General features: G+C 45.2%; 1 protein-coding gene and 1 pseudogene across 2 annotated transcripts; both read left to right on the forward strand.

Moving 5' to 3' along the window:
* Nucleotides 1–19014, forward strand: LOC119961332 (gastrula zinc finger protein XlCGF7.1-like). Of its 2 annotated transcripts, none has more exons than XM_038788725.1 (2): nucleotides 1–19; nucleotides 17338–19014. In XM_038788725.1, the coding sequence occupies exon 2, from the start codon at nucleotides 17492–17494 to the stop codon at nucleotides 18134–18136; it is 645 nt and encodes a 214-aa protein (XP_038644653.1). In that variant the 5' UTR covers nucleotides 1–19; nucleotides 17338–17491; the 3' UTR covers nucleotides 18137–19014. The 2 variants fall into 2 exon arrangements, with proteins under 2 accessions (XP_038644653.1, XP_038644652.1); XM_038788724.1 differs by lacking the exon at nucleotides 1–19 and adding an exon at nucleotides 15836–15858.
* On the forward strand, nucleotides 4169–26731 carry LOC119961336 (annotated as a pseudogene).
* Nucleotides 26732–27857: the final 1126 nt, after the last annotated feature.

Genomic DNA, 27857 nt, shown 5'->3' on the forward strand with positions numbered 1-27857 from the left:
AGATTATCGACTTTTGTGTGTAAGCATTGAGTTCAGATCATTATCACTCACTGTGTAAAATTTCTTCCTCCTATCTCCCTTGTAGATCTTGCTCAAAATCTTAAATCTGTGTCCCATAATCCTTTTACACTCTACTGATGGGAACAGAGTTCTTTATCTTTTGCCGGATTTGCTGTTGTCATTTCCGATGCCTGGGTCGATGCCGGGTGGTCCGTCCAGATTTCACTCCATTTTTGTTCTTGTAGTGGTTGAATCAGCTTGGACCAGTCCATTTAGGATCCAGTACACAATTTACCCCAAGAATCAATTGATGTGTATCCAGGTCTGGGAGGGATCCCAACAATTTATTTACAAATGACACATCGTCCCAGTTAGAGGTTTAGCCATTCATCAGCACCCAGAGACCCACTGACCACCTCGTATCTCCCATTAGTGTCCGCAATGATCCCAGTGACTGAAAGAGGGGCCGGTTTATTGATTAGAATTGCAGCACCTCAAACCCTTAGTCAAAGCCCGAGTGAAACACTTGGCTCCCCGCTCCGCAGTCCGGTCTGATCTCTAACCCTTAGTCAAAGCCCGAGTGAAACACTTGGCTCACCGCTCCGCAGTCTGGTCTGATCTCTAACCCTTAGTCAAAGCCCGAGTGAAACACTTGGCTCCCCGCTCCGCAGTCCGGTCTGATCTCTAACCCTTAGTCAAAGCCCGAGTGAAACACTTGGCTCCCCGCTCCGCAGTCCGGTCTGATCTCTAACCCTTAGTCAAAGCCCGAGTGAATCACTTGGCTCCCCGCTCCGCAGTCCGGTCTGATCTCTAACCCTTAGTCAAAGCCCGAGTGAAACACTTGGCTCCCCGCTCCGCAGTCCGGTCTGATCTCTAACCCTTAGTCAAAGCCCGAGTGAAACACTTGGCTCCCCGCTCCGCAGTCCGGTCTGATCTCTAACCCTTAGTCAAAGCCCGAGTGAAACACTTGGCTCCCCGCTCCGCAGTCTGGTCTGATCTCTAACCCGCGAGTGAGTCTCCTGCAAGAACATCACACCAGAATTTAGATTCTTTAGGTGAGCGAAAACCCTCCACCTCTTCACTGGTCCAAATCATCTGCTAATGCTCCAGGTGACCAGCTGAATCAGGGGTCTGCCACCCCCCCGCCACCCCCTCGTTCCCCATCACGGAATCAGCCATGAGGGACTATCCAGTAAATCTTCAAAATGTACAGGCCAAGAGTCCACCCAAGATAGCTGCCACACACGCACCCATACACTCGCAGAGTAAAACACAAACAGTTCTTTAGTCATCAGGTAGCTCACCCGTCTCCCCCCCCCCCCCCCCCCCCCCCCCCCCTCCCTCCATATGTCTACATTCTGCTTCATAAAGAAAATCTCCCTTCATCCCCGAACAGAAAAACAGATTTTATCACAAAATATCAAAAACTATATAGAGGATATCACAACACCCACTGTAAACGTAGATCTTGTCCAATACAGATTACTGGACCCCAGTCCATGCTTTACAGTTTTTGCCTCCTGCGGTCTATCAAAATGGAAGTCTTTGGACTCATATATGAGCTGCAGCTTTGCCGGGTATACCACCCTGAATCAAACTCCTTCCTTACACAGAGCAGCCTGAACCTTATTAAAGGCCACTCGCTTCCTCACCAGCTCGGCTCCCACATCCTGGTAAATCCTCACTCGGATAACTGATTGAATCCCTTCCCACACTCAGAACAGGTGAATGGTCTGTCGCCGGTATGACTATGGTGATGAATCTCCAGCTCACATGGGGAGCTAAATCCCTTCCCACAGTCCCCACATTTCCACGGTTTCAACATGCTGCTGGTGTCCTTGTCCCTTTCCACGTTTGACGATTAGTTTCTGTCTTGTCCCCACAGAGAGCATGTGCACGGTCTCTCCCTGCTCTGAATGGTGTGATGTTTTTTTCAGACTGTTTAACTGGTAAAAGCTCTTTCCACAGGTAGTTCACTGGAACACTTTCACTCGAGTGTGTATCGGGTATTTTTCAGTCACACTGATCATGAAAATCTTTTCCTGCAGAAAGACCAGACAAACATTTTGCTGAAATAAAAGCAAATTTCTGCGGATGCTGGAATCTGAAACAAAAGAGAAAATGCTGGAAAATCTCAGCAGGTCTGACAGCATCTGTAGGGAGAGAAAAGAGCTAACGTTTCGAGTCCGATGACTCTTGTCAAAGCTCAAACATTTCTCTTTCCACATTCACAGGCCAATGATATTCAGGTCCTGATGAATGGAGTGACTCTGCTAAATCTGGATGTGAAGTTTGATTTGAGTTTCCATCTGTAAATCCTCCCCTTGTAATATCCTGTAAAAGGAGTTTATAAAAGTCATCACTAGGGGCAGGTACGGTGGCTCAGTGGTTAGCCGAGGACCCGGGTTTGATCCTGGCCCCGGGTCGCTGTCCGTATGGAGTTTGCACATTCTCCCCATGACTGCGTGTGTCTCACCCCCACAATCCAAAAAGATGTGCAGGGTAGGTGCATTGGCCACGCTAAAAGTACTCTTTAATTGGGGGAAAAAAAGAAATGGGTACTCTAAATTTATGTTTTTTGTAATTAAAAAAATAAAAGTCATCACTATCAGTACACAATAGAAATTCTGAACAGACAATTCTAGTTTCTCTGGAACATTTTTTCCCGTCTCTCACACTCTCCCTGCACTGAAATCCAAGCCCATCTCACCATCTGCACCATTTCTTTCCTCCATTCCCAGTTTTCTCCTTCTCTCTCCTCTGCCTGGGTTCAGTTCTCCAGCTCCTGTCTGCAGACTGACAATAAAATCAATGGGTCTTATTGGAGGTTTGGGGCCTCCAGCGGGTGTTTGTGAATCCTCCCCGCCCACCTGCCAGGGTTTCCTTCCTTCCCACAGATCAGAGTTCTCATTGATGATTTGAGCCCAACCTGGAACCACGCTAATTTGGCCCTTAATTGGGAAAAAAAAAATTCCAATAAGATTCGCGGCTTCACAAAGTGGTTCCAACTCCTCACACCCATCTTCTTAACACAGGCATTGTCAAAGTCGAGGGCGCGACCAGTGTTGGGTCACTGAACATTGACATCACGTGCTTTGGGCGCGATTGAGATTCCTCCATGTTGTCAGCAGCAAACAAGATAAGAGGAAATAGTGGGTCGCGAAGGTCAGCCGGCTTCGGCTGCGAAGGTCGGCCGGTGTAGCTCACGAAGATCGGCCGGGTTGGACCCCGAAGGTTGGCCGGTTGTAAAAATGGGTCCCCGGAAAAAAAAGTTTGAACAATATTGCCTTAACAGGTTGACACATTTATTTGACTGACAAAAAGCATGGTGCTTAGCACTGCTGCCTCACGGCGCCAAGGACCCGAGTTCGATCCCAGCCCCGGGTCACTGTCCATGTGGAGTTTGCACATTCTCCGTGTTTCTGCATGGGTCTCAGCTCCATAACCCAAAGATGTACAGGGCAGACGGGTTCGCCACGCTAAATTGCACCTTAATTACTGTAAATTTATTTCAAAAAAGTTCCTTAAGTTCCTAATGTTCACAATTAAAGGGATGGGTTCCCCAGGAGATGGCTGACATTTAAGGATGATTAAATTAATAATGGACAGAGATATGTCTAGTGTTGTTACATGGTACAGATTGGATATATTATTTACAGTTTGTAATAAAGTAAATATTATTATTTCTTGTCTTGTAATACAAGACTGTAGCTACGTTATAGATTTCCAGTCATCTTTGCTCCGATTCTAATCTCTGTGTCCTGGTCAGGAAGCAGTGAGCTGAGCTTGGATCTGTCAATCAGCATGAATCAGCACCTTTAGGAGAATTGGGAGGGTGAATATTAGATACAGCAGAGTGAGAATGGAGGGAGAGTGTGTGGGATGGAGATTTACAGCTTTTGGAGAACGAGAGAGGAACTCGAATTGTCAGCTCTGAATTTCTATCCTGTACTGACTGATGACTTTTGTAAATTGTTTTTAAAGGATATTGGAAGAGGAGGAATTATTGACAGAAATCTCAAACATCACATCTCGATGTGACAAACTCACTCGATTCCTTCTGGTCTGAATATCATCGGGCTCTGAATATCATCGGCGAGAAGGAGAAATGTTTGTCCGATCTGTCGGCTTCAAAAGATTTAAATGTGAGCGTGACTAGAAAAGCACCGAGACCCACACAACACACACCCCAGTGAGAGTGTTCCAGTGAGCTGACTGTGGAAAGAGCTTAAACCAGTTACACAGCCTGAAAAAACATCACACCATTCACAGTGAGGAGACACAGTGCACACGTTCTGTGAGCAGATAAGGCTTCCACTGATTGTCCAACCTGGAGAGACACGAGGAGACCCAAAATATGGAAAAACCATCGATATGCGGGGACTCTGGGAAGGGATACAGAGTCCCATCAGAGCTGGAGACTCATCGACGCAGTCACATTGGGGATAGGCCGTTCACCTGCTCTCAGTGTGGGCAGGGATTCACTCAGTTATCCAGCCTGCAGAGACATCAGCAAATTCACACTGGGGAGAGACTATTCACCTGCTCCGTGTGTGGGAAGGGATTCACTCAGTTATCCAGTCTGCAGACGCACCAGCGAGTTCACACTGGGGAGAGGCCGTTCACCTGCTCTCAGTGTGGGAAGGGATTCATTGATTTATCCACCCTGCGGAGACATCAGCGAGTTCACACTGGGGAAAGGCCATTCATCTGCTCTCAGTGTGGGAAGAGATTCATTAATTCATGCAACCTGTGGAAACATCAGCAAATTCACACTGGGGAGAGGCCATTCACCTGCTGTCAGTGTGGGAAGGGATTCACGCAGTTATCCACCCTGCAGAGACATCAGAGAGTTCACGCTGGGGAGAGGCCATTCACCTGCTCTCAGTGTGGGAAGGGATTCATTGATTCATCCACCTTGCTGAGACATCAGCGAATTCACACTGGGGAGAGGCCATTCACCTGCTCTCAGTGTGGGAAGGGATTCATTGATTCATCCACCTTGCTGAGACATCAGCGAGTTCACACTGGGGAGAGGCCATTCACCTGCTCTCAGTGTGGGAAGGGATTCACTCAGTTATCCAGTCTGCAGACACACCAGCGAGTTCACACTGGGGAGAGGCCATTCACCTGCTCTCAGTGTGGGAAGGGATTCACACAGTTAACCAACCTGCAGACACACCAACGAGTTCACACTGGGGAGAGGCCATTCACCTGCCCTCAGTGTGGGGAGGGATTCATTCATTCATCCAACCTGCAGTCTCACCAGCGAGTTCACACTGGGGAGAGACCATTCACCTGCTCTCAGTGTGGGAAGGGATTCACTTGGTTATCCAGTCTGCAGAGACATCAGCGAGTTCACACTGGGGAGAGGCCATTCACCTGCTCTCAGTGTGGGAAGGGATTCATTCATTCATCCAACCTTCGGAGACACCAGCAAGTTCACACTCGGGAGAAACCATTCACCTGTTCTTAGTGTGGGAAGGGTTTACATAGATAATAGGAGCAGGAAGAGACCATTTTGCCCTTAGCACCTGCTCTGCCATTCATTATGATCATGGCTTATCATCCAACTCAATAGCTAATCCCACTTTCCGTCCATATCCTCTGATTCCCTTAACCCTAAGTGCTATATCTAACTGTTTCCTGAAAACATACAATGTATTGGCCTCAACTATTTCCTGTGGTAACAAATTCCACAGACTCACCACTCTCTGGTTGAAGATGTTTCTCCTCATCTCTATCCTAAATGGTCTACCCCGTATCCTCAGACTGTGACCTCTGGTTCCCACCATCAGGATAATCTTTCCTGCATCTACCCTGTTAAGTCGTGTTAGAATATTATAGGTTTCTATGAGATCCCCCATTCTTCTGAATTCCAGCGAATACAATCCTAACTGATTCAATCTCTCGTACGTCAGTCATACCATCCCAGGAATCAGTCTGGTAAACCTTCGCTGCACTCCCTCTGGAGCAAGAAGATCCTTCCTCAGAGAAGGAGACCAAAACTGCTCACAATATTCCAGGTATGGTCTCGCCAAGGCCCTTTAGATTGCAGCAAGATATTCCTGCTCCTGTACTCTAATCTGCTCGCAATGAAGGCTAGAATACCATTTGCCTTCTTTGCCACCTGCTGGAGCTGCTGTTTTCCTTCAGTGATGTGTATGAGGATACCCAGGTCTTGTTGCACATTCCCCTCCTAATCTGGTTTCACATTTCACAAGGAGTGAAAGGGTGTTTGGAGGTTAGAAGATGTTTCATTACCATCTCTGTTTGGAAACCCCCAAAATCATGCCACATTGCCATGAAGATGGGCTGTGGTGGTTACATGGGTCTTTTGTTTAATTTATCTTGGTGCTTCTCACAGAAGAAATTTATTAGGGTATGAGGGGCAAGTTGTCTGAGGTGCACTGGGAAACTACATTAAATAGTACGGTGGGAGACTGGCAATCACTAATCTTTAAGGAATTATTACAGATTTACACGGAGATCGGTTAGCTCAGTTGACTGGATGGCTGGTTTGTGCTGAGTGACACCAACAGCACAGGTTAAATTTCCATACCGGCTGAGGTTAGCCATGGTCTGTGTCAGTATTTATGCTCCACATGATCCACCCACCCCTCTACATCTCCCCCCTCAGCATCTCCTAGTCTTTCTCCCTCATGTATGTATCTAGCTTTACGTTCAATGGATTCATGCTGTTCATCTCAACCACTCGCTGTGGGAGTGAGTTCCACATTCTCACCACTCGCTGGGTAAAGAGGTTTCTACTGAAATTCCTATTGGATTATTGAGCTTCTTCATAATGTTAAAGATTTCCATCAGGTCACCCATCAGTCTTCTCTTTTCCAGAAAAAAGCAGTCCCAGCCTTTCTTGAGTGTTAAATGCTCTCAGTTCTGTATATTATGAATGTTTGTTGCACCTTATCCAGTGCCTCTATTTCCTTTTTCCAAATGGAGATCACCAATGTTGACAGAGCTCCCAGTGCAGGCTAACCCTGGTTCTAAACAAGGTGAACATTTCCTCCATGCTTTTCAATTCTATCCCTCTTGGAAGGACCCCTATATATGGGCCCCACACTTTAGGAAAGATGTGAAGTTCTTAGAGACAATATTGAGAACATTTATGAGAATAACACCAGAGATGAGGGACTCCAGTTAGTTGCAGTGACTGGAGCAGCTGAATTTCTCTCCTGCGATCACAGCATCTGGAGGGTGGGTTTATTTATCTCAGTGCCCATCCAATTTCGTATTGAAATCATTCCATCATCTCTGCATCTCCTACCCTCAAAAGCAGTATGTTCCAGGTCATTACCATCACTTTTCATGTACATAAGGCTCCTGGAGCACAGAGGAGTCTATTTGGCCCATTTTCCCCATTCCAGCTCTTTGTTCAGCGACCCATTTAATCCCATAGTTCGGCTAGGTTGTTTTCTTTTTCAGAATGCATGAAATTCCCTTTTGGAAGTTACAGCGTATTGAGATTCTGGCACCATTTATCGACAGTGCATTCCAAATCACAACAACTCACTGTGTTTTACAACAAATAATTGTGCATATGGTGTGTCTGGGGTTTCACAGAGTATTCAAAATGGTGTTAATGCCGTGGTTATTACACAAAATTAAGACTCAATCTTTATCAGTGATTTTGGTGAGGACACCGAGTGTAATATATCCTCGTTTGCGGACAATTAGAACAAATGTACATTTCTATAAAATCTCTCACTACCACTAGACCTCAAGTATGGAGTACTTTAGAAACATATTCACTGTTGTAATGTAGGAAACTATAAGTACGCATGTGTAATCACATTTTGTTTTAAAATTGTTATTTCCATAGTGTATTCACTGTCATTGGTAACAAGGTCAAGGAAGCCCTTTTATACCTCTAACACGTGGCATCCTGCATCCATTTCCCCTTCTGTACCTTTTCTATATTAACTATGCATTGGTTTCACAGCAAAAAACAACAATTAAATTCATGATTATTCAGTAGTGAACATTGGTAATTATATTGCAAAGACTAGATATTTATTTTAAAAAATAACACCTTCAACCAAAATGTTTCCAGAAACTGCAGAGCTATCAGAATTTGTTTGAAAAAATAAATTACTTTATAATTTTGAGAAGTTACAAGACATCATATTCTGCCAAGACTATGTGGGCTGGGCAGTGGCGTAATGGTATTGTTACTGGGCGAGTAATCCAGAGACCCAGGTTAATGTTTTGGGGATCTGGGATTGAATCTGCCTATGACAGATATTGAAATTGAATAAAAGTCTCAAATTAAAAGTGTAATGTTGACATTGTTGATTGTTGTAAAAACCCGTCGGGTCCTTCAGGAAATCTGCTCTCCTTATGTGTCCTGGCCGACACGTGACTCCAGATCCCCAGCAATGTTGTGGTTGGTTTGTAAGTGCCCTCTGAAATAGCCTCACAAGACACGCAGTTCAACGGTAATTGGAATGTGCAGTAAATGCTGGTCCAGCCAGTGACCCCCACCTCCCATGAGTGAATAATTTTTAAGGCGGCTCATTGTTCAATCTGAAGACTAGTAAGAAACTGTCTCTTTGATTGGATTTGGTTTGTTGTCACGTGTACCGAGGTACAGTGAAAAGTATTGTTCCATACATGAGAAAACATAAGACATATAATAAATATACAATGTAAATACACAGAAGCATATGGAGTGTAGTACTACCCAGTAAAGAACCAGTGTATCTTGTATTAACCAAATGTATTAATTACAAATTACTGTATTAATTATTTTGTAACATGATTAAATAAGTAGTGATCCTTAATTGAGTTACAATTAATGAAACAATTTTTTAAAAATTCATTGGACGTGGGCATCGCAGGCTGTGCCAGCATTTATTACCCATCCCTAATTGCCCTTGAGGGCTGGTAAGAGTCAACCACATTGCTATGGGTCTGGAGCCACATGTAGGCCAGACTGGGTAAGGACGGCAGATTTCCCTCCCGAAAGTGCATTAGTCAACCAGCTGGTTTCATAGACTTTTAATTCCAGATATTTTATTGAGTTTAAATTCCAACACCTGTGGTAGTAGGATTCAAACCCGGGTCCCCAGATCATTATCCTGGGTTTATGAATGACTAGTCCAGCGACGATACCACTACACCACTGCCTCCCCACTGTGTAACTGGTTAAATCTCTTTCCACAGTTAGTTCACTGGAACTCTCTCACTCGGGTGTGTGTTGTGTGGGTCTCGGTGCTTTTCCAGTCACACTGATGTTTCCACAGTCAGTTCACTGGAACTCTCACTCGGGTGTGTGTTGTGTGAGTCTCAGGGCTTTTCCAGTCACACTGATGTTTGAAATATTTTCTCACAAACCGAACAGAGAAACATTTCTCCTTCCACATTCGAATGACAATATTCAGTTGCTGATGAATCAACTGACTTATGTCTGGTTTTTAATGCAATATCTAGTCTGAATTTCCTGAATGCAAACTTCTATTACCCTGTAAATGGAGTTTTAAAAATCATCACTGTCAGGACAGGATAGATATTCACAACACATAGTGCTCGTTTCTATGGAATATTCCTTCCTCTCCCATCCCCAAAACCTGTATCTCACCATCTCCACACACACTCCCTCCATTCTCTCTGCTGTGCCTAATATATACCATTCAAATTCTTCTGAATGTCAATTCATGCTGATGAACAGATCCATGTTCATTAATTTCTGTACAGGGCAAAGAGACCTGAAAAGGATCATATAGGCAGGATAGATGTATATATTACTGGATTTAAAATGTGTGTAATGTACACTGCATCACTCGGTGAGGTGATGGCATATTGTTAATATCTCATGACGAGTATGGGCAGCATGGTGGCGCAGCGGATAGCACTGCTGCCTCATGTGCCAAGGTCCCAGGTTCGATCCGGCTCTGGGTCACTGTTCGTGTGGAGTTTGCACATTCTCCCCGTGTTTATGTGGATTTCACACCCACAACCTAAGATTTTCAGGGCAGGTGGATTGGCCACGCTAAATTGTCCCTTAATTGGAAGAAAATATTGGGTACTTTAAATTCATTTAAAAAAAATTAAAAGTCACATGACTAGTAATCCAGGCCCTGAGTAATTCTCTGGGAATTGGGGTACGAATCCCACTATGGCAGATGGTGACATTTCAATTAAATAAAAATCTGGAATTAAAAGTAATGGTGATCATGAAAACGTTGTCAATTGTTGTAAAAGCCCATCTGGTTCACTAATGTCCTTGAGAGAAGGAAATCTGCCCTCCTTGCTCGTCTGGCCTATATGTGACTTACATAGAAAATAGAAGCAGAAGTAGGCCATTTGGCCCTTCGAGCTTACTCCGTCTTTCATTATGATCATGGCTGATCATCAAGTTCAATACCCTGATCCAACCGAATCCTGACAGTGCAGAACATAGAACATTACAGCGCAGTACAGGCCTTTTGGCCCTCTATGTTGAGCCGTCCTGTGAAACCCCTCTAAAGCCCATCTACACTATTCCCTTATCATCCATATGCCTATCCAATGACCATTTGAATGCGTTTAGTGTTGGCGAGTCCACTACTGTTGCAGGCAGGGCATTCCACGCCCATACTACTCTCTGAGTAAAGAACCTACCTCTGGCATCTGTCCTATATCTATCTCCCCTCAATTTAAAGCTATGTCCCCTCGTGCTGGACATCACCATCCGAGGAAAAAGGCTCTCAATGTCCACCCTATCTAAACCTCTGATGATCATGTATGCCTCAATTAAGTCACCTCTTAACCTTCTTCTCTCTAATGAAAACAGCCTCAAGTCCTTCAGCCTTTCCTCATAAGATCTTCCCTCCATACCAGGCAACATCCTTGTAAATCTCCTCTGTACCCGTTCCAATGCTTCCACATCCTTCCTATAATGTGGCGACCAGAACTGCACGCAATACTCCAAATGCGGCCGCACCAGAGTTTTGTACAACTGCAACATGACCTCATGGCTCATGGACACAGAGATCTCTCTGCTCATCCACACTACCAAGAATCTTACCATTAGCCCAGTACTCTGTCTTCCTGTTATTCCTTCCAAAATGAATCACCTCACACTTTTCTGCATTAAACTCCATTTCCCACCTGTCAGCCCAGCTCTGCAGCTTATCTATGTCCCTCTGTAACATCCTTCTGCACTGTCCACAACTCCACCGACTTTAGTGTTATCTGCAAATTTACTCACCCATCCTTCAACGCCCTCCTCCAGGTCATTATAAAAATGACAAACAGCAGCGGCCCCAAAACAGATCCTTGTGGTGCACCACTGGTAACTGGACACCAGTCAGAACATTTCCCATCAACCACCACCCTTTGTCTTCCATCAGCTAGCCAATTTCTGATCCAAACTGCTAAATCACCCTGAATCCCATTCCTCTGTATTTTCTGCAATAGCCTACTGTGGGGAACCTTATCAAACGCTTTACTGAAATCCATATACACCACATCAATTACTTTACCCTCATCCACCTGTTTGATCACCTTCTCGAAGAACTCAATGAGGTTTGTGAGGCATGACCTACCCTTCACAAAACCATGTTGACTGTCTCTAATCAAATTATTCCTTTCCAGATGATTACACATCCTATCTCTTATAAACCTTTCCCAGACTTTTCCCACAACAGCAGTAAGGCTCACTGGTCTATAGTTACCGGGGTTATCTCTACTCCCCTTCTTGAACAAGGGGACAACATTTACTATCCTCCAATAGTGTATAGTGAATAGTGTCTTCTGGCACTATTCCTGGAGACAAAGATGACTTAAAGATCAAAGCCAAAGGCTCAGTAATCGCCTCCCTAGCTTCCCAGAGAGTCCTCGGATAAATCCCATCTGGCCCAAGGGATTTATCTATTTTCACACTTTCCAGAATCGCTAACACCTCCTCCTTATGAACCTCAAGCCCTTCTAGTCTAGTAACCTGTATCTCAGTATTCTCCTCGACAACTTTGTCTTTTTCCTGTGTGAATACAGACGAAAAATACTTATTTAGCACTTCTCCTTTCTCCTCTGACTCCACGCACAACTTCCCACTACTGTCCTTGGCTGGCCCTACTCTTACCTTAGTCATTCTTTTATTCCTGACATATCTATAGAAAGCTTTAGGGTTATCCTTGATCCTACCTGCCAAAGACTTCTCATGTCCTCGCCTGGCTCTTCTTAGCTCTCTTTAGAGCCTTCCTAGCTAACTTGTAACTCTCAAGCGCCCTAACTGAACCATCACGTCTCATCTTTACATAAGCCTCCTTCTTCCTCTTGACAAGTGTTTCAACTGCTTTAGTAACCCATGGTTCCCTCGCTCAACCACTTCCTCCCTGCCTAACAGGTACATACTTATCAAGGACACGCAGTAGCTGTTCCTTGAACATGCTCCACATTTCCATTGTGCCCATCCCCTGCAGTTTTCCTCTCCAGCCCATGCATCCTAAGTCTTGCCTCATCGCATCATAACTGCCTTTCCCCCAGCTATATCTCTTGCCCTGCGGTGTATACCTATCCCTTGCCATCGCTAAAGTAAACGTAATCGAATTGTCGTCACTATCACCAAAGTGCTCACCTACCTCCAAATCGAACACCTGCCCAGTACCAAATCCAATACGGCCTCGCCTCTCGTTGGCCTATCTACATACTGCATCAGGAAACCCTCCTGCACACATTGGACAAAAATAGACCCATCTAAAGTACTCAAACTATAGTGTTTCCAGTCAATATTTGGAAAGTTAAAGTCCCCCATAACAACTACCCTGTTACTTTCGCTCCTATCCAGAATCATCTTTGCAATCCTTTGCTCTACATCTCTGAAACTTTTCGGAGGCCTATAGAAAAGCCCTAACAGGGTGACCTCTCCTTTCCTGTTTCTTAACTCAGCCCATACTACCTCAGTATTCGAGTCCTCATCAAATGTCCTCTCAGCCACTGTAATACTGTCCTTGACTAACAATGCCACCCCTCCCCCTCTCTTACCACCTTCCCTGAGCTTACTGAAATATCTAAACCCCGGCACCTGCAACAACCATTCCTCGCCCTGCTCTATCCATGTCTCCGAAGGTGACCATTCGGCCTATCGAGTCTGCACTGACCCTCTGAAAGATTACCCTGCCTAGGTCCATTTCCCTGCCCTTGTCCCCGTTATCCCACTGCACACTAAAGGGCAATTTAGCATGGCCAATCCACCTAAGCTGCACATCTCTGGACTGTGGAAGGAAACCGGAGCACCAGATGGAAACACACGCAGGCATGGGGAGAAGGTGCAAGCTCCACACAGACAGTCAAGGTCGAAATTGAACCCGAGTCCATGGCACTGAGACAGCAGTGCTAGCCATTGTGCCGCACTAACAGTCGACTCTGGTGGGATTTGAACCCACAAACTTTGAATCCCTTACTTGCCATTAAGTAGAAGTCCAACGGGCAGCTCAGAGTCGTAATGGATAGCATTGCTGCCTCACGGTGCTGAGGTCCCAGGTTCGATCCCAGTTCTGGGTCACTCTCCATGTGGGGTTTGCACATTCTCCCCATGTTGCATGGGTTTTGTTCCCACAACCCAAAGATGTGCAGGGTAGGTGAATTGGCCACGCTAAATTGCCACTAAATTGGAAACAATGAATTGGGTACTCTAAATTTATTTTTAAAAAGTATACGCCCAACACACTATCCATTGCGCTACAGAGCCATACATATCCTTTGATTCCCTTTCGCCCCAAGAGCTATATCTAACTCCATGAAATTTCACAATGTTTTGGCCTCAATGACTTTCTGTGGTAATGAATTCCACACACTCATCACTCTCTGGGTGAAGGATTTCTCCTCACCTCAGTTTTACCCCTTATCCTCAAACTATGACCCCTTAGTTCTGGACTCCCCACCAGCAGGAACATTCTTTCTGAATCTACTCTGTCTACTCCTGTTAGAAATTTATACGTTTCTATGAGATCCCCTCTCAGACCTACAACAATGTGGTTGATTCTCAAATGCTCTCTGAAATGGTCCAGCACATCAACCCAGTTCAAGGGCAATTAGGCAATAAAGGCTGACCCAGCCAGCGATGTCTGGATATCATGAATGAATGAAAAAAAATCACAACAAAGAAGAGCTTTATTTATGAGTGAATGCACATGACCAGGAACTTGTTACCTATCAGATTAATGAGTTCTAAATGAAATTGGATCAGCACTTGAGGAAATAAACTTGCTGGGGAAAGGGGTACAGGCGGGGGATATAGACCGGGAATGGACTGACTGGATTGATCTAAAGAGAGTCAACGTGGACACAAGTTGTTGAATTTGACTTTGTGTGCTTTAATGACACTACGACTGGAAAAATAACACAATTAGAGTAATATATTACAAGATTAGAAATAATTATGAATAATGATAATTATGAAATTTATTACAGGCCAATAAATATCTAAAACATACCAGATAACATCACGAGAAATATCTCTATGCTCTCTTAATTTACTGTCCCCTTAAATGTCAGTCGCCTCCTGGGGAAACCAGCCCTTTAATTGTGAACATTAGGAAAGAGACCATCCTTTTAGCCAGACAAATAAATATCATGCTCAGGGTGCAAAGGATGTTAATATCTTTAAGAGAGAGTGAGAGGAAGGCATGGTGGCTAACACTGATGCCTCACAGCTCCACAATCCCGGGTTCAATTCTGGCCTTGGGTGACTGTGTGGAGTTTGCCCTTTTACCTTGTGGCTGCGTGGGTTTCCTCCGGGTGATCCGATTTCCTCCCTTGCGCAAGTGTGCAGGTTAGGCTGATTGCTAAATTGCCAGTATTGTCCAAAAAATGGTTACTGGGATAGGGTGGAGGTGTGGCCTTAAGTACTTACCTGCCCTTCAGTAGGGTGCACTTTCCAAGGGCCCGTGCAACTCGATGTGGCCAAATAGCCTCTTTCTGCAATGTAGGGATTCTATGACCTGGACCAACCTTTCCAGAGTCTACACCCTCCCTGGATTCACTTCCTTTCCCTTCAGTTCCGGCAAATCAACAAATAAAAATAAATAAATAAATCACTTATTGTCACGAGTAGACTTCAATGAAGTTACTGTGAAAAGCCCCTAGTCGCTACATTCTGGCACCTGTCCGGGGAGGCTGGTGCGGGAATTGAACCGTGCTGCTGGCCTGCTTGGTCTGCTTTAAAAGCCAGCGATTTAGCCTTGTGAGCTAAACTAGCCCCTGGTTTAATAAAATCCAGAATTAGAAAATAAATGGAAAGGCGGAAGTAAGGAAAGTGATTTTCTCACAGATGTTTGAAACAGGAGGAAGTTTCAGTCTGTGTGAAGCTCAATCTTCATTCAGACAAAGCCTGCCCTCTGATTGCCTGGAGGTCCAGAGTCCTTCCGGTCCTCCAGAACTCCCCGTTGGCCGGTTACCGGGAAACCTTGGCTGGAGGGAGTCCTGGGTAGGGAACGGTCACAATGACGTCACTGCGAAGCAGAGTGATTTTTACTGGCTGATTCAGGCAAGACTCCGTTGTGGCGTCACAATGGCTCAGAGTGTTTCCCCAGCACACATTGGGAGTCCCATTGGGAGAATATCACTGGTTCCTGCAGTAAAACACTGCGGATTGGACAACAGCTCAGCGCATCAAAGTGTCTCCCAGCCCCACGAGGGGTCGGATTGCGCTCCGCGGGAGTTGACCAATGGGACGAGTCAGCGCACCGGAAGCAGTATAATCATCCCGCGTCTGAATGCGGAAGTTGGACAATGGGGTCTGTGAACTTGTTCATTGTTGCGCAGCAAAGCTGCTGCTGCTCCATATGTGAATGAAGATTCAGATTCACACAGACTAAAACCGCCCCCCCCCCCCCCCCCCCCCCGTGTCCAATATCTGTGAGTAACACACTTCCTTTTCTCCGCATTTCTAATTTTGAATTAATTTGTTGACTTGTAGGAGGTGAATCCAGGAAGGGTGCAGACGCTGGAAAGATTGGCTTCGGTCTCTCTCCTCAGAGTCATTGACATAATTTGCTCCCTCAGCTTGAAACATTTATTTCTAAGATAAAAGCAAACTACTGTGGATGCTGGAATCTGAAACAAAAACAGAAAATGCTGGAAAATGTCACGGCTCGAGTCTGGATGGCTTTGACAAAGAATCATCCAGACTCGAAACATTAGCTCTGTTCTCTCTCCACAGATGCTGTCAGACCTGCTGAGGTTTTCCAGCATTTTCTGTTTTTGTGACATGTATTGTCTGGCTAAAAGGATGGTGCTTTCTAATGTTCATAATTATAGGGATGGTTTCCCCAGTAGATGGTTGACATTTAAGGAGACAGTAAATTTATATAGGATAGAATGTATCTTGTGTTGTTATATGGTACTTATTTTATCTAAATTATTTTGATTATGTGAAAAACTGCATTTATTATTATTTCTATTTTAAATATACTATATATTCCCAGTCACAGAGTCATTAAGGCACAAAAAGAGTCCATTCAGTAACTTGAGTCCATGCCGAGACTCTCTAGGGCAATCCAGTGAATCCCTTCCCCCTCTATAATCCAGTTTCTGTGTTGGTTTATTTTATCCAATTGCCTATCGAATTTAATTTTGAAATTATTTGTCTCCACTTCCACCATCCTCCGAGATGGGGATTTCCACATTATGACCACTGGCTGTTTAAATAAAGCTCTTCCACACATCCCCTTCCAATTGTCTGTCCCTCCAATTAAGAAATTATCTTTTCTAGTATCTCACACACGCATACATACAAGCAGTCTCTATAAAGTTTTTTAATCCACTGTCCTGGACAGAAAACAGTGACCGTGGATCTGTCAATCAGCATGAATCGCTCATTCAGAAGAATTGGGAGTGTGAATATTAAGTACGGCAAAGTGCAAAAGAGAGTCTGTCTGGGATGGCTTTAGGTGACTTTAGGGCAGCACGGTAGCATTGTGGATAGCACACCCGCTTCACAGCTCCAGGGTCCCAGGTTCGATTCCGGCTTGGGTCACTGTCTGTGCGGAGTCTGCACATCCTCCCCGTGTGTGGTGGGTTTCCTCCAGGTGCTCCGGTTTCCTCCCACAGTCCAAAGATGTGCAGGTTAGGTGGATTGGCCCTGGATAAAGTGCCCAAAATTGCCCTTAAGTGTTGGGTGGGGTTACTGGGTTATGGGGATAGGGTGGCGGTGTTGACTTTGGTAGGTAGGGTGCTCTTTCAGAGCCGGTGCAGACTCGATGGGCCGAATGGCCTCCTTCTGCACTGTAAATTCTATGAGAAAGAGCGATGAAAGAATAATCCATTGAAACTAGATTTGTCTGTTTTATATTTCTGTACTGTACTGACAGTGATGACATTTGTAAACTCTTACAGGATATTCAAAGGGGAGGATTTGCAGTAAGAAATCTCAAACCAAACTTCACATTAAGATCGGACAGAGTCACTCAATTCGTCAGGATAGGGAAAACCGTCGGCCATTTTACTGTCAGTGTGACTGGAAAAGCACCGAGTCACGGACACCCGCACCATGGGAAAACCGTGGAAATGTGGGGATTGTGGGAAGGGATTCGGATCCCCGTCTGAGCTGGAAACTCATCGACGCACTCACACTGGGGAGAAACCGTTCATTTGCTCTCAGTGCGAGAAGGGATTTAGTACATTATCCAACCTGCGGACACACCAACGAGCTCACAGCGAGGTGCCACTGTTCATCTGCTCTGAGTGTGGGAAAGGATTTACTACTTCATTCAACCTATGCACACACCAGCAAGTTCACACTGGGGAGAAGCCGTTTACCTGCTCCGTGTGTTTGAAGGCATTCGGATGTCAATACAACCTGCAGAGACACCAGCGAGTTCACACTGAGGAGAGACCATTCACCTGCTCCGTGTGTGGGAAGGGATTCACTCAATTATCCCACCTGCAGAAACACCAGCGAGTTCACACTGGGGAGAGACCATTCACCTGCTCAGTGTGTAGGAAGGGATTTACTGATTCATCCAACCTGCTCGCACACCAGCGAGTTCACACTGATGAGAAGCCGTTTATCTGTTCCCTGTGTGGGAAAGGATTCAGAAGTACAGCCCACCTGCAGAAACACCAGCGAGTTCACAAGTCATTACAGGGTTTGGATTCTTCTGTTGTTGCTGCTGTTGATCACATCCAGGACTGACCCACGTTCATTCTGACAGTTAGTGGTGTGAGGGTTGGAGAGTTTGTTTCTGTTGCACTGGCTGGTTTCCCAATTTTCATTCCAGTGACTGAATCTCCTTGAGCGAGGGCACATTTCCACTGAAATGATTCACAGAAGCAGATGCAATGTATTAATTTTATCTTGTACAGTTGTGATGAATGTTTATTATATTAAATATATTGTATTGTAGGAACATAGGAACCGGAGTAGGCCATTCAGCCCCTCGAGCCACTCAGCCCCTCGAGCCTTTCCTGCCATTCAATGAGATCATTGCTGATCTGTGGCCTAACTCCATATACCTGCCTTTCGCCCATGTCCCTGAATATCTTTGCTGAATACAAATCTATCGATCTCCGATTTAAAATTAACAACTGATCCAGCTTCAACTGCTGTGTATGGGAGAGAGTTCCAAACCTCTCCCACCCTTTTTATGAAGAAGTGCTTCCTAACATCTCTCCTGAACGGTCTGGCCCTAATTTTCAGATTATGCCCCTAGTTTTAGAGTCTCCAACCAATGAAAATAGTTAACCTTTATCAACCTTATCTTCTCCTGTTAATATCTGCAAGACTTCGATCAGATCCCCCCTTAGCCTTCTATATTCCAGTGAAAACAGGTTTCATTTGTGTAATCCCTCTTTGCACTTTAACCCTTATAGTCCAGGTATCATTTTTGTAAATCTCTGTTGCATTCCCTCCAAGGCTAATATATCCTTCCTAATGTGTGAGGCCCAGAACCACTCATAGTGACTCAAAGTGGGGTTTAACCAGGGTTTTGTATAGCTGCAGCATAATCTCTGTGTTGTTATGATATAACCATCTAGATATAAATGCTAGCATTCCGTTAGCCTTGTTGATTATTTTCTGCACTTGTTTGTGGTATTTCAGAGATCTGTGCACCTGAACCCCAAAGTCCCTTTGGACATCCACTGTACTTAGCCTCTTACCATTCAGAAAGTACCCTGCTCGGGGTGGCCCAGTGGTTAGCACTTCTGCCTCACAGCACCAGGGACCCCGGTTCGATTCCAACCTTGGGTGACTGACAGTGTGGAGTTTGTACCTTCTCCCCGGATTTCCTCCAGGTGCTCCGGTTTCCTGCAGATCAAAGATGTGAAAGTTAGGTGGATTTGCCATACTAAATTGACCCTTAGTGTCCAAAGGTTAGGTGGGGTTACGGAGATAGGGCGGAGGAGTGGGCCTAGGTGGGCTGCTTTTTGGAGGGGGAGGGGGAGGATCCAGTTGTTGTGGTCCACGTTGGGACTAACAACATAGGTAAAGCTAGGGTGGAGGACCTGTTCGGGGACTATCAAGCACTAGGAAGAAAATTGAAATACAGGTCCTCAAGGGTCATAATCTCCGGATTACTGCCCGAGCCACGTGCCAATTGGCATAGGGATAAGAAAATTAGGGAAGTAAACACGTGGCTAAGGGATTGGTGTGGGAAAGAGGGATTCCACTTCATGGGACATTGGCATCAGTTTTGGAACCAGGGGGATCTGTACCGTTGGGACGGTCTCCACCTGAAACGATCTGGAACCAGTGTTCTAGCGAAGAGGATAAATAGGGTGGTCAGTAGGACTTTAAACTTCTGAGTTGGGGGGAAGGGAAAGTGAAAGTGACAGGGAGCATGGAGTTAAATGGCAAGATACGCAGGAGGATAACATGTAGGCAGGTGGATTTAAGCTTGAGGCAGACTAGGAATGCAACAAAAAGGAAGGATAACTTTGGACATCTTAGGACTTCCAATATCTGTAATGATAAGAAAGTTAGCATTAAGGCACTTTACCTGAATGCTCGTAGCATTTGTAACAAAGTAGACGAACTAATGGCACAGATCATCGTGAATGATTATGATGTGGTAGGCATCACAGAGACATGGCTGCAGGGGATTCAGGACTGGCAGTTAAACATCCAAGGATATACAACCTATCGAAAAGACAGGGAGATGGGCCGAGGGGGTGGGGTTGCCTTGTTAGTTAAGAACAAAATTAAATCTATGGCACTAAACAACATAGGGTCAGATGATGTGGAGTCTGTGTGGGTAGAATTGAGGAACCACAAAGGCAAAAAAACCATAATGAGAGTTATGTACAGACCTCCTAACAGTGGTCAGGATCAGAGGCGCAACATGTACCGGGAAATAGAAAAGGCATGTCAGAAAGGCAAGGTCACGGTGATCATGGGGGACTTCAATATGCAGGTGGATTGGGTAAATAACGTAGCCAGTGGATCCAAAGAAAAGGAATTCATGGAATGCTTACAAGATGGCTTTTTGGAACAGCTTGTCATGGAGCCCACAAGGGAGCAGGCTATTCTGGACCCAGTGCTATGTAATGAACCAGACTTTATAAAAGATCTTAAAGTAAGGGAACACTTAGGAAGCAGCGATCATAATATGGTTGAGTTCAGTCTGCAGTTTGAAAGAGAGAAGGCAAAATCGGATGTAATGGTGTTACAGTTAAATAAAGGTAATTACGAGGGCATGAGAGAGGAACTGGCGAAAATCGACTGGAAGCAGACCCTAGTGGGGAAGACAGCAGAGCAAAAATGGCAGGAGTTTGTATGCATAATTGAGGACACTGTACAGAGGTTCATCCCCAAGAAAAGAAAGATTATCCGGGGAGGGATTAGACAGCCATGGCTGACAAAGGAGGTCAGGAAATGTATCAAAGAAAAAGAGAGATCCTATAAAGTGGCCAAAAGCACTGGGAAATCAGAAGATTGGGAAGGCTACAAAAACAAACAGAGGTTAACGAAGAGACAAATAAGGAAGGAGAGGATCAAATATGAAGGCAGGCTAGCCAGTAATATAAGAAATGATAGTAAAAGTTTCTTTCAATACATAAGAAACAAACGACAGGCCAAAGTAGACATTGGGCCAATTCAAACTGATTCCGGAAGGCTAGTGATGGGAGACGAGGAAATGGCTGGAGAACTTAATAAGTACTTTGCGTCTGTCTTCACAGTGGAAGACATGAGTAATATCCCAAAAATTATAGAGGGTCAGGGGGCTGAGTTGAGTATGGTTGCCATTACAAAAGAGATGGTGCTAAAAAAGCTAAAAGGTCTTAAAATTGACAAATCTCCTGGCCCCGATGGGCTACACCCTAGATTTCTGAGAGAGGTGGCTGAAGAAATAGCGGAAGCGTTGGTTGAGATCTTTCAAAAATCACTGGAGTCAGGGAAAGTCCCGGACGATTGGAAGATCGCTGTTGTAACCCCCTTGTTCAAGAAAGGATCAAGACAAAAGATGGAAAATTATAGGCCAATTAGCCTAACCTCGGTTGTTGGTAAAATTCTAGAATCGATCGTTAAGGATGAGATTTCTAAATTCTTGGAAGAGCAGGGTCGGATTAGAACAAGTCAACATGGATTTAGTAAGGGGAGGTCGTGCCTGACGAACCTGTTAGAATTCTTTGAGGAGGTGACAAATAGGTTAGACCAGGGAAACCCAGTGAAACCCAGTGGACGTGGTCTATCTGGATTTCCAAAAGGCCTTTGATAAGGTGCCACACAGGAGGCTGCTGAGTAAGGTGAGGGCCCATGGTGTTCGAGGTGAGCTACTGGCATGGGTTGAGGATTGGCTGTCTGACAGAAGGCAGAGAGTTGGGATAAAAGGTTCTTTTTCAGAATGGCAGCCAGTGACCAGCGGTGTCCCACAGGGTTCAGTGTTGGGGCCGCAGCTGTTCACCATATATATTAATGATCTGGATGAAGGGACTGGGGGAATTCTAGCGAAGTTTGCCGATGAAACGAAGTTAGGTGGTCAGGCAGGTAGTGCTGAGGAAGTGGGGAGGCTGCAGAAGAATCTAGACAGTTTGGTAGAGTGGTGCAGGAAATGGCTGATGCAATTCAACGTGAGAAAATGTGAGGTCTTGCACTTTGGAAAAAAGAATCCAAGCATAGACTACTTTCTAAACTGTGAGAAAATTCATAATGCCAAAGTACAAAGGGATCTGGGAGTGCTAGTCGAGGATTCCCTAAAGGTAAACATGCAGGTTGAATCTGTGATTAAGAAAGCGAATGCAATGTTGTCATTTATCTCAAGAGGGTTGGAATATAAAAGCAGCGATGTGCTACTGAGCCTTTATAAGGCTCTGGTTAGGCCCCATTTGGAGTACTGTGTCCAGTTTTGGGCCCCACATCTCAGGAAGGACATACTGGCACTGGAGCGTGTCCAGCGGAGATTCACACGGATGATCCCTGGAATGGCGGGTCTAACATATGATGAACGGCTGAGGATCCTGGGATTGTATTATTGGAGTTTAGAAGGTTAAGGGGAGATCTAATAGAAACTTACAAGATAATACATGGCTTAGAAAGGGTGGACGCAAAGAAACTGTTTCCGTTAGGCGAGGAGACGAGGACCCGTGGGCACAGCCTTAGAATTAGAGGGGGTAAATTCAGAACAGAAATGCGGAGACATTTCTTCAGCCAGAGAGTGGTGGGCCTGTGGAATTCATTGCCGCGGAGTGCAGTGGAGGTCGGGAGGCTAAATGGCTTCAAGGCAGAGATATATAAATTCTTGATGTCGCGAGGAATTAAGGGCTACGGGGAGAATGCTGGTAGGTGGAGTTGAAATGCCCATCAGCCATGATTGAATGGCGGAGTGGACTCGATGGGCCAAATGGCCTTACTTCCACTCCTATGTCTTATGGTCTTAACACTAAGGGCAATTTTGGGCACTAAGGGCAATTTAGCATGGCCAATCCACCTAACCTGGAGCTCCACCTGGAGCTGTGAAGCAATTATGCTAACCACTATGCTACCGTGCTGCCTTGTGACTCTTCAGCGCAGGGTAAATCGGGATTGTCCCTCTGAGATCAGGGAAGGTGAAGGGGAGATTTAATCGAGGTGTTTAAAATGAGGAAGGATTTGTGATAGTGTCGATGGGGAGAAACTGTTTCCCAAGAGCAGGAGGGTTTGTAACCAGATGACACAGAGATTTAAGATATTTGGCAACAGAACCCAAGGGGGTGATGAGGAGAATTGTTTTTACACAGTGATGTGATCTGGAATTCACACTGACAGGCTGCTGGAAGCAGATTTACAGTAACTTTCAAAGGGAATTGGATAAACACTTGCAGAGGGTAAACTGGCAGAGTTATGGTGAATGGGGTTAATTGCACAGTTCACTCATCTTTGTGACATTCTGAATTTTCCTCTAACTGATGTTTTAACATTCGATCTTTTCAGTCACCAAGTGTCTCAAGGAGAAGATTAAAACTTTGGTTTTGATGAGTTGTCAGATACATTTCCTGTGTGACTGTAACTCGAGAACTATAAGAAGGATCTGAATATTTTCAGTTCCTCTAACAGATGTACCTCAGATATCAGAAATCTCTGGAGTTCCCCATGTCCTCATTGCTGTCCCCTTGGGTATAACAGCTCTCAGTCAGGTGGAGTCAGTCACACGTGTCTCTGTCATGTTTCCATTCCTATTTTATCACACACCTCCCAGTGACACCACAACACAGAAACCTCAAAATATCATTGCTTCCTTTCACCTTGTCCTCCTATTACAATTGAATATTTATTGGGCCTTTTGTCTCCATTAACATCAGCTTACCTGCCGTTGAAATGACCTCAGAGGCACTGGAACCAGACTCTGTTTATTATACCAGACTCCAATCAGCCCAGGACCTGCAGTGGCAACATACACCAGAATTGGAATAAAAGGCAGGTTATTGTTTAATAAAGTGGGCGGCATGGTGGCCTAGTGCTTAGCACTGCTGCCTCACGGTGCCAGGGTTTGATCCTGGTCCCGGGTCACTGTCCATGTGGAGTTTGCACCTTCTCCGTGTGTTTGCGTGGGTCTCACCCCCACAACCCAAAGATGTGCAGGGTAGGTGGATTGACCACACTAAATTTCCCCTTAATTGGAAAAAATTAATTGGGCACTCTAAATTCATTTCTTTAAAATGTCTGATGATAACAGTGACAGTGTAACACACACCAGAAGTGGATTATATTATGTTGTCAACAAACCATGACGATCTGATTATTATATGAAAACCAAATGTAGTTCCGGTTCTCCAGATACTGACTGTGGCCGCTCTCACCATTTGAAACTGTCACAATGCCCGGGTGATTGACAGCGGCTTCGGACCAATAGGATCAGGTGGGGCGGGACTGGAGGACCGACCGGGAGCGGCTGGTCCTCCAACCAATCGGAGTGAAAGAGAGGCAGGGCCTGCTGTGATTGAAGCATGCGCAGTGTGCGTAATGGCGACGGAGAGCGGTTGCTTGTTTACATGTGTAGCAAGTAAGCGGTGGTGAACCATATGTAGCGAGCGAGAGATCGCGGGGAAGGGCGGAAACGCTGCGTAAGCACCTTGGAAAAAAGTTAGCCGGACCCAGATTGTACCGAGCGGGGCTGCAGCTCCTCATTTTCGGCCTGAATTAATGGCCGCCATCTTTAGTGGAAACAGTGTGCACCATGGCGCATGCGTGGCCGCCATCTTTGTCGGGGCGATGTTTCAATGAGTGGGAGGGGCTTGTTCCCCATTGTTCAGAATGGAGACAACTTGTCCATCAAACTGGATTAGTCTTTGAGTCCCAATGTCTGAATGATGGGGCGGTGGATTGATGGAAAGAAAGGGAAAAATACATCCTGCTCTCCTGATTCCAATACCTCATGGTCTCAAGATCTGTGGTGCTGTCCACCCATGGCAGAAACTCAAGACTCTGAGTAGATGTCATCCTCAAATTGAGGGACTGCTGATGACGACAAGGGGCAAAGTACAGCAGGGAGCATGATCGGTCATTTGGATGAGGGAGCAGGAGAAGAAACGTTGGGATTTTCTATCCTAGATTGACAATCATAGAATCACAGTGCACAAGGAGGCCATTCGGCCCCTCAAGTCTGCACAATCCTCAGACAGTTTCTGAGGAGATAGACGGATTGAATGGTTAGGAAGTGGAATTTGTAGCAGGGAGCGAAGACAGTAGCTTAAGTCTTCCCAAGATTAAAATGAGGGAACTTTCTAACCCAGAGATGGAGAGATTTTTCAGGGAATCAAAGGATTTGAGGAGGAGGACGGGAAGTTGGAGATTAAACCAAGATCAGCCATGATCATCGTGAATGTTGAAGCAGCTCAATGGGGCTTATGGTTTACTCCTGCTCCTATTTCATATGTTCGTATAGAGGCCAGAATCCTGTGTAGGGATGTAGGAATCCAGACCGGATGGTAGGTTCCCTTCCCTGAGGACATTACTGAAACAGTTGGTTTTTCGTGACAACCCAGCAGTTTCCATGGTCACTTTCTCCCAGTGCCGGCCCCACAAATGACCAGATTCTTTCAGCTCAACCTGTGTTTTTTGGGTTCTCTCTCACTCCCTATTTTTCTGTTTTAAATCAATTTCACAGGATGTTAGAAGGGGAGGATTTGCAGTTAGAAAACTGAAAACAGACATCACATCAGGATCTGAATATCATCGGATTTTTAACATGCAAGAAACTAGCAATGCTGGCAGTGCGGAGAAATGTGGGGACTGTGAGCAGGGATTCAGATCCCTGTCTGAGCTGGAAGCCCATCAGCCCAATCACACTGGAGAGAGACTGTTCACCTGCCCAGAGTGTGGGAAGGGATTTACCTGGTCATCCAACCTGCTGAGACACCAGCGAGTTCATAGTGGGGAGACACCATTCACCTGCCCAGAGTGTGGGAAGGGATTCACTCGATCATCAGGGCTGCAACAACACCAGCGAGTTCACACTGGGGAGAGGCCATTCACCTGCTCCAAGTGTGGAAAGGGATTTACTGATTCTTCCACTCTGTTGAAACACCAGCAGGTTCACACGGACGAGAGACCTTTTAAATGTGTAGACTGTGAGAGGTGCTATAAAAGTTCCCTCAACCTAATGCGTCATCAGCGAGCTCACACTGATGAGAGACCGTTCAGGTGCTCGGACTGTGGAACTGGGTTCAGGCAGTCATCTGAACTCATTGTACACCAGCGAATTCACACTGGGGAGAGGCCGTTCACCTGCCCTGAATGTGGTAAGGGATTCACTCAATCATCAGGACTGCTACAACACCAGCGAGTTCACACCGGGGAGAGGCCATTCACCTGCTCCAAATGTGGAAAGGGATTCAGCGATTCATCCACCCTGCTGAAACACAAGCAGGTTCACACTGAAGCGCGACCATTTCAATGCACTGACTGTGAGAAGTGCTATAAAAGTCCTGTGGACCTGATGCGCCATCAGCTTGTTCACACTGATGAGAGACCATTCAGGTGCTCTCACTGTGGGACAGGGTTCAGGCAATCATCTCAACTGACTGTACATCAGCGAATTCACACTAGAGAGAGGCCATTCATCTGCGCCAGGTGTGGGAAGGGATTCACTCAGTCATCCACTCTGCAAAGACACCAGCGAGTTCACACTGGGGAGAGACCGTTCCCCTGCTTCGTGTGTGGGAAGAGATTCACTCGGATGTCCATCCTGACAAGTCACCAGCGTGTTTGCAAATAATTAGTGATCATATTTACTGTTAATCACACCCAGGAATGAACCTTGTTCATAAATGTCGATTTCTACTGATGTTTTATCAAGAAAATTTGTCAGAAGAATCTAAGAAATTGAACTATTTTCTATGTGTAATATCATGTTTTGTAACTGGTGAAGTGTGAGAGTGGTCCTTACAGTGGGAGAAAGAGTAGCTGTGTGAATTTAAACTGTGAGTTTGATGTGTTAATGAGCCCAGCTCGACTTCAAACCAGATATTTACCGAAAAAATCTAGTTAGGTTGGGTAGAGAACAGAAACAGATGTGAATGGGTGTTGCGATTCAAAAGATGCAAGGTGTGAAAGAAAGGTGTCATGAATGAAGTATGGATAAAGTAAATTCAATTTTTAAAATTATGAATTTAAAGTAAAGAGATTATGTTAATCAATTCTGGGAGAGATTAGTTCGAAATAAATTGGATAAAACGATGGAGAGATCAAAGGGAAAGAACGTAGTTAAGGGGGTGAAGATACTGTTTAAATCTCAGCCCAGAATGCTGGGTGAAGGAAGCCAGATTTGAAAAGCCAGTTAACTGCTGGTTAACCTCAGGAGCAAATTGGAGTAAAGGCACAGTTTGGGATAAGGTTTCTGCATTTTATAGCATTGCTGGACAGATTGGGGAAGGTTAGCTCTGAGGTAGTTAAATTAAGATTGTTTGGAACTGTTTAAAGTATTGGGATGTGTGAAGCCATTGTCTTATTTTAAGTGTACTTCTATTTCATTTTATTTATTTTCCGATTCCATCATGAACATTTACTTTGCTAAGAAACCATCACAAATAGTCGGGGACATCATTTCTGGAGTCCACAACCTCTCCTTCTCCCATACAAATTGCAAAGACAAACTGTGGGGACAAATGTCTCAAATTTCCTTTCTGGCAGTGCCCTTAACAGTAAATATACTCCAGCTCAGTTATAGGGGTTAATATTCCAGGTAAAAGTCAAATAAATCAGTATTGTGTGAAACAATGTGCGTCAAGTATTTAAAAAATTTTCTAACAAAAGTTCTTCCTTTTGAAATGTTCTTCGCCCTCCCCCCGTTTCATCCATCCTCACCTCTGACAACAAGTGTGTGGAGTTCATGGGGTTCCTTTGTCACTGACATTGAGGCAATCTGATCAGCTACCTCCGCTGCTTCCCTCCCTTCCACTAACCCACCAGACCAAACTGCGTCAAAAGTTCCTCCTCGTCT

Source organism: Scyliorhinus canicula, unplaced genomic scaffold (assembly GCF_902713615.1).
Source record: "Scyliorhinus canicula unplaced genomic scaffold, sScyCan1.1, whole genome shotgun sequence".
NCBI lineage: Eukaryota > Metazoa > Chordata > Chondrichthyes > Carcharhiniformes > Scyliorhinidae > Scyliorhinus > Scyliorhinus canicula.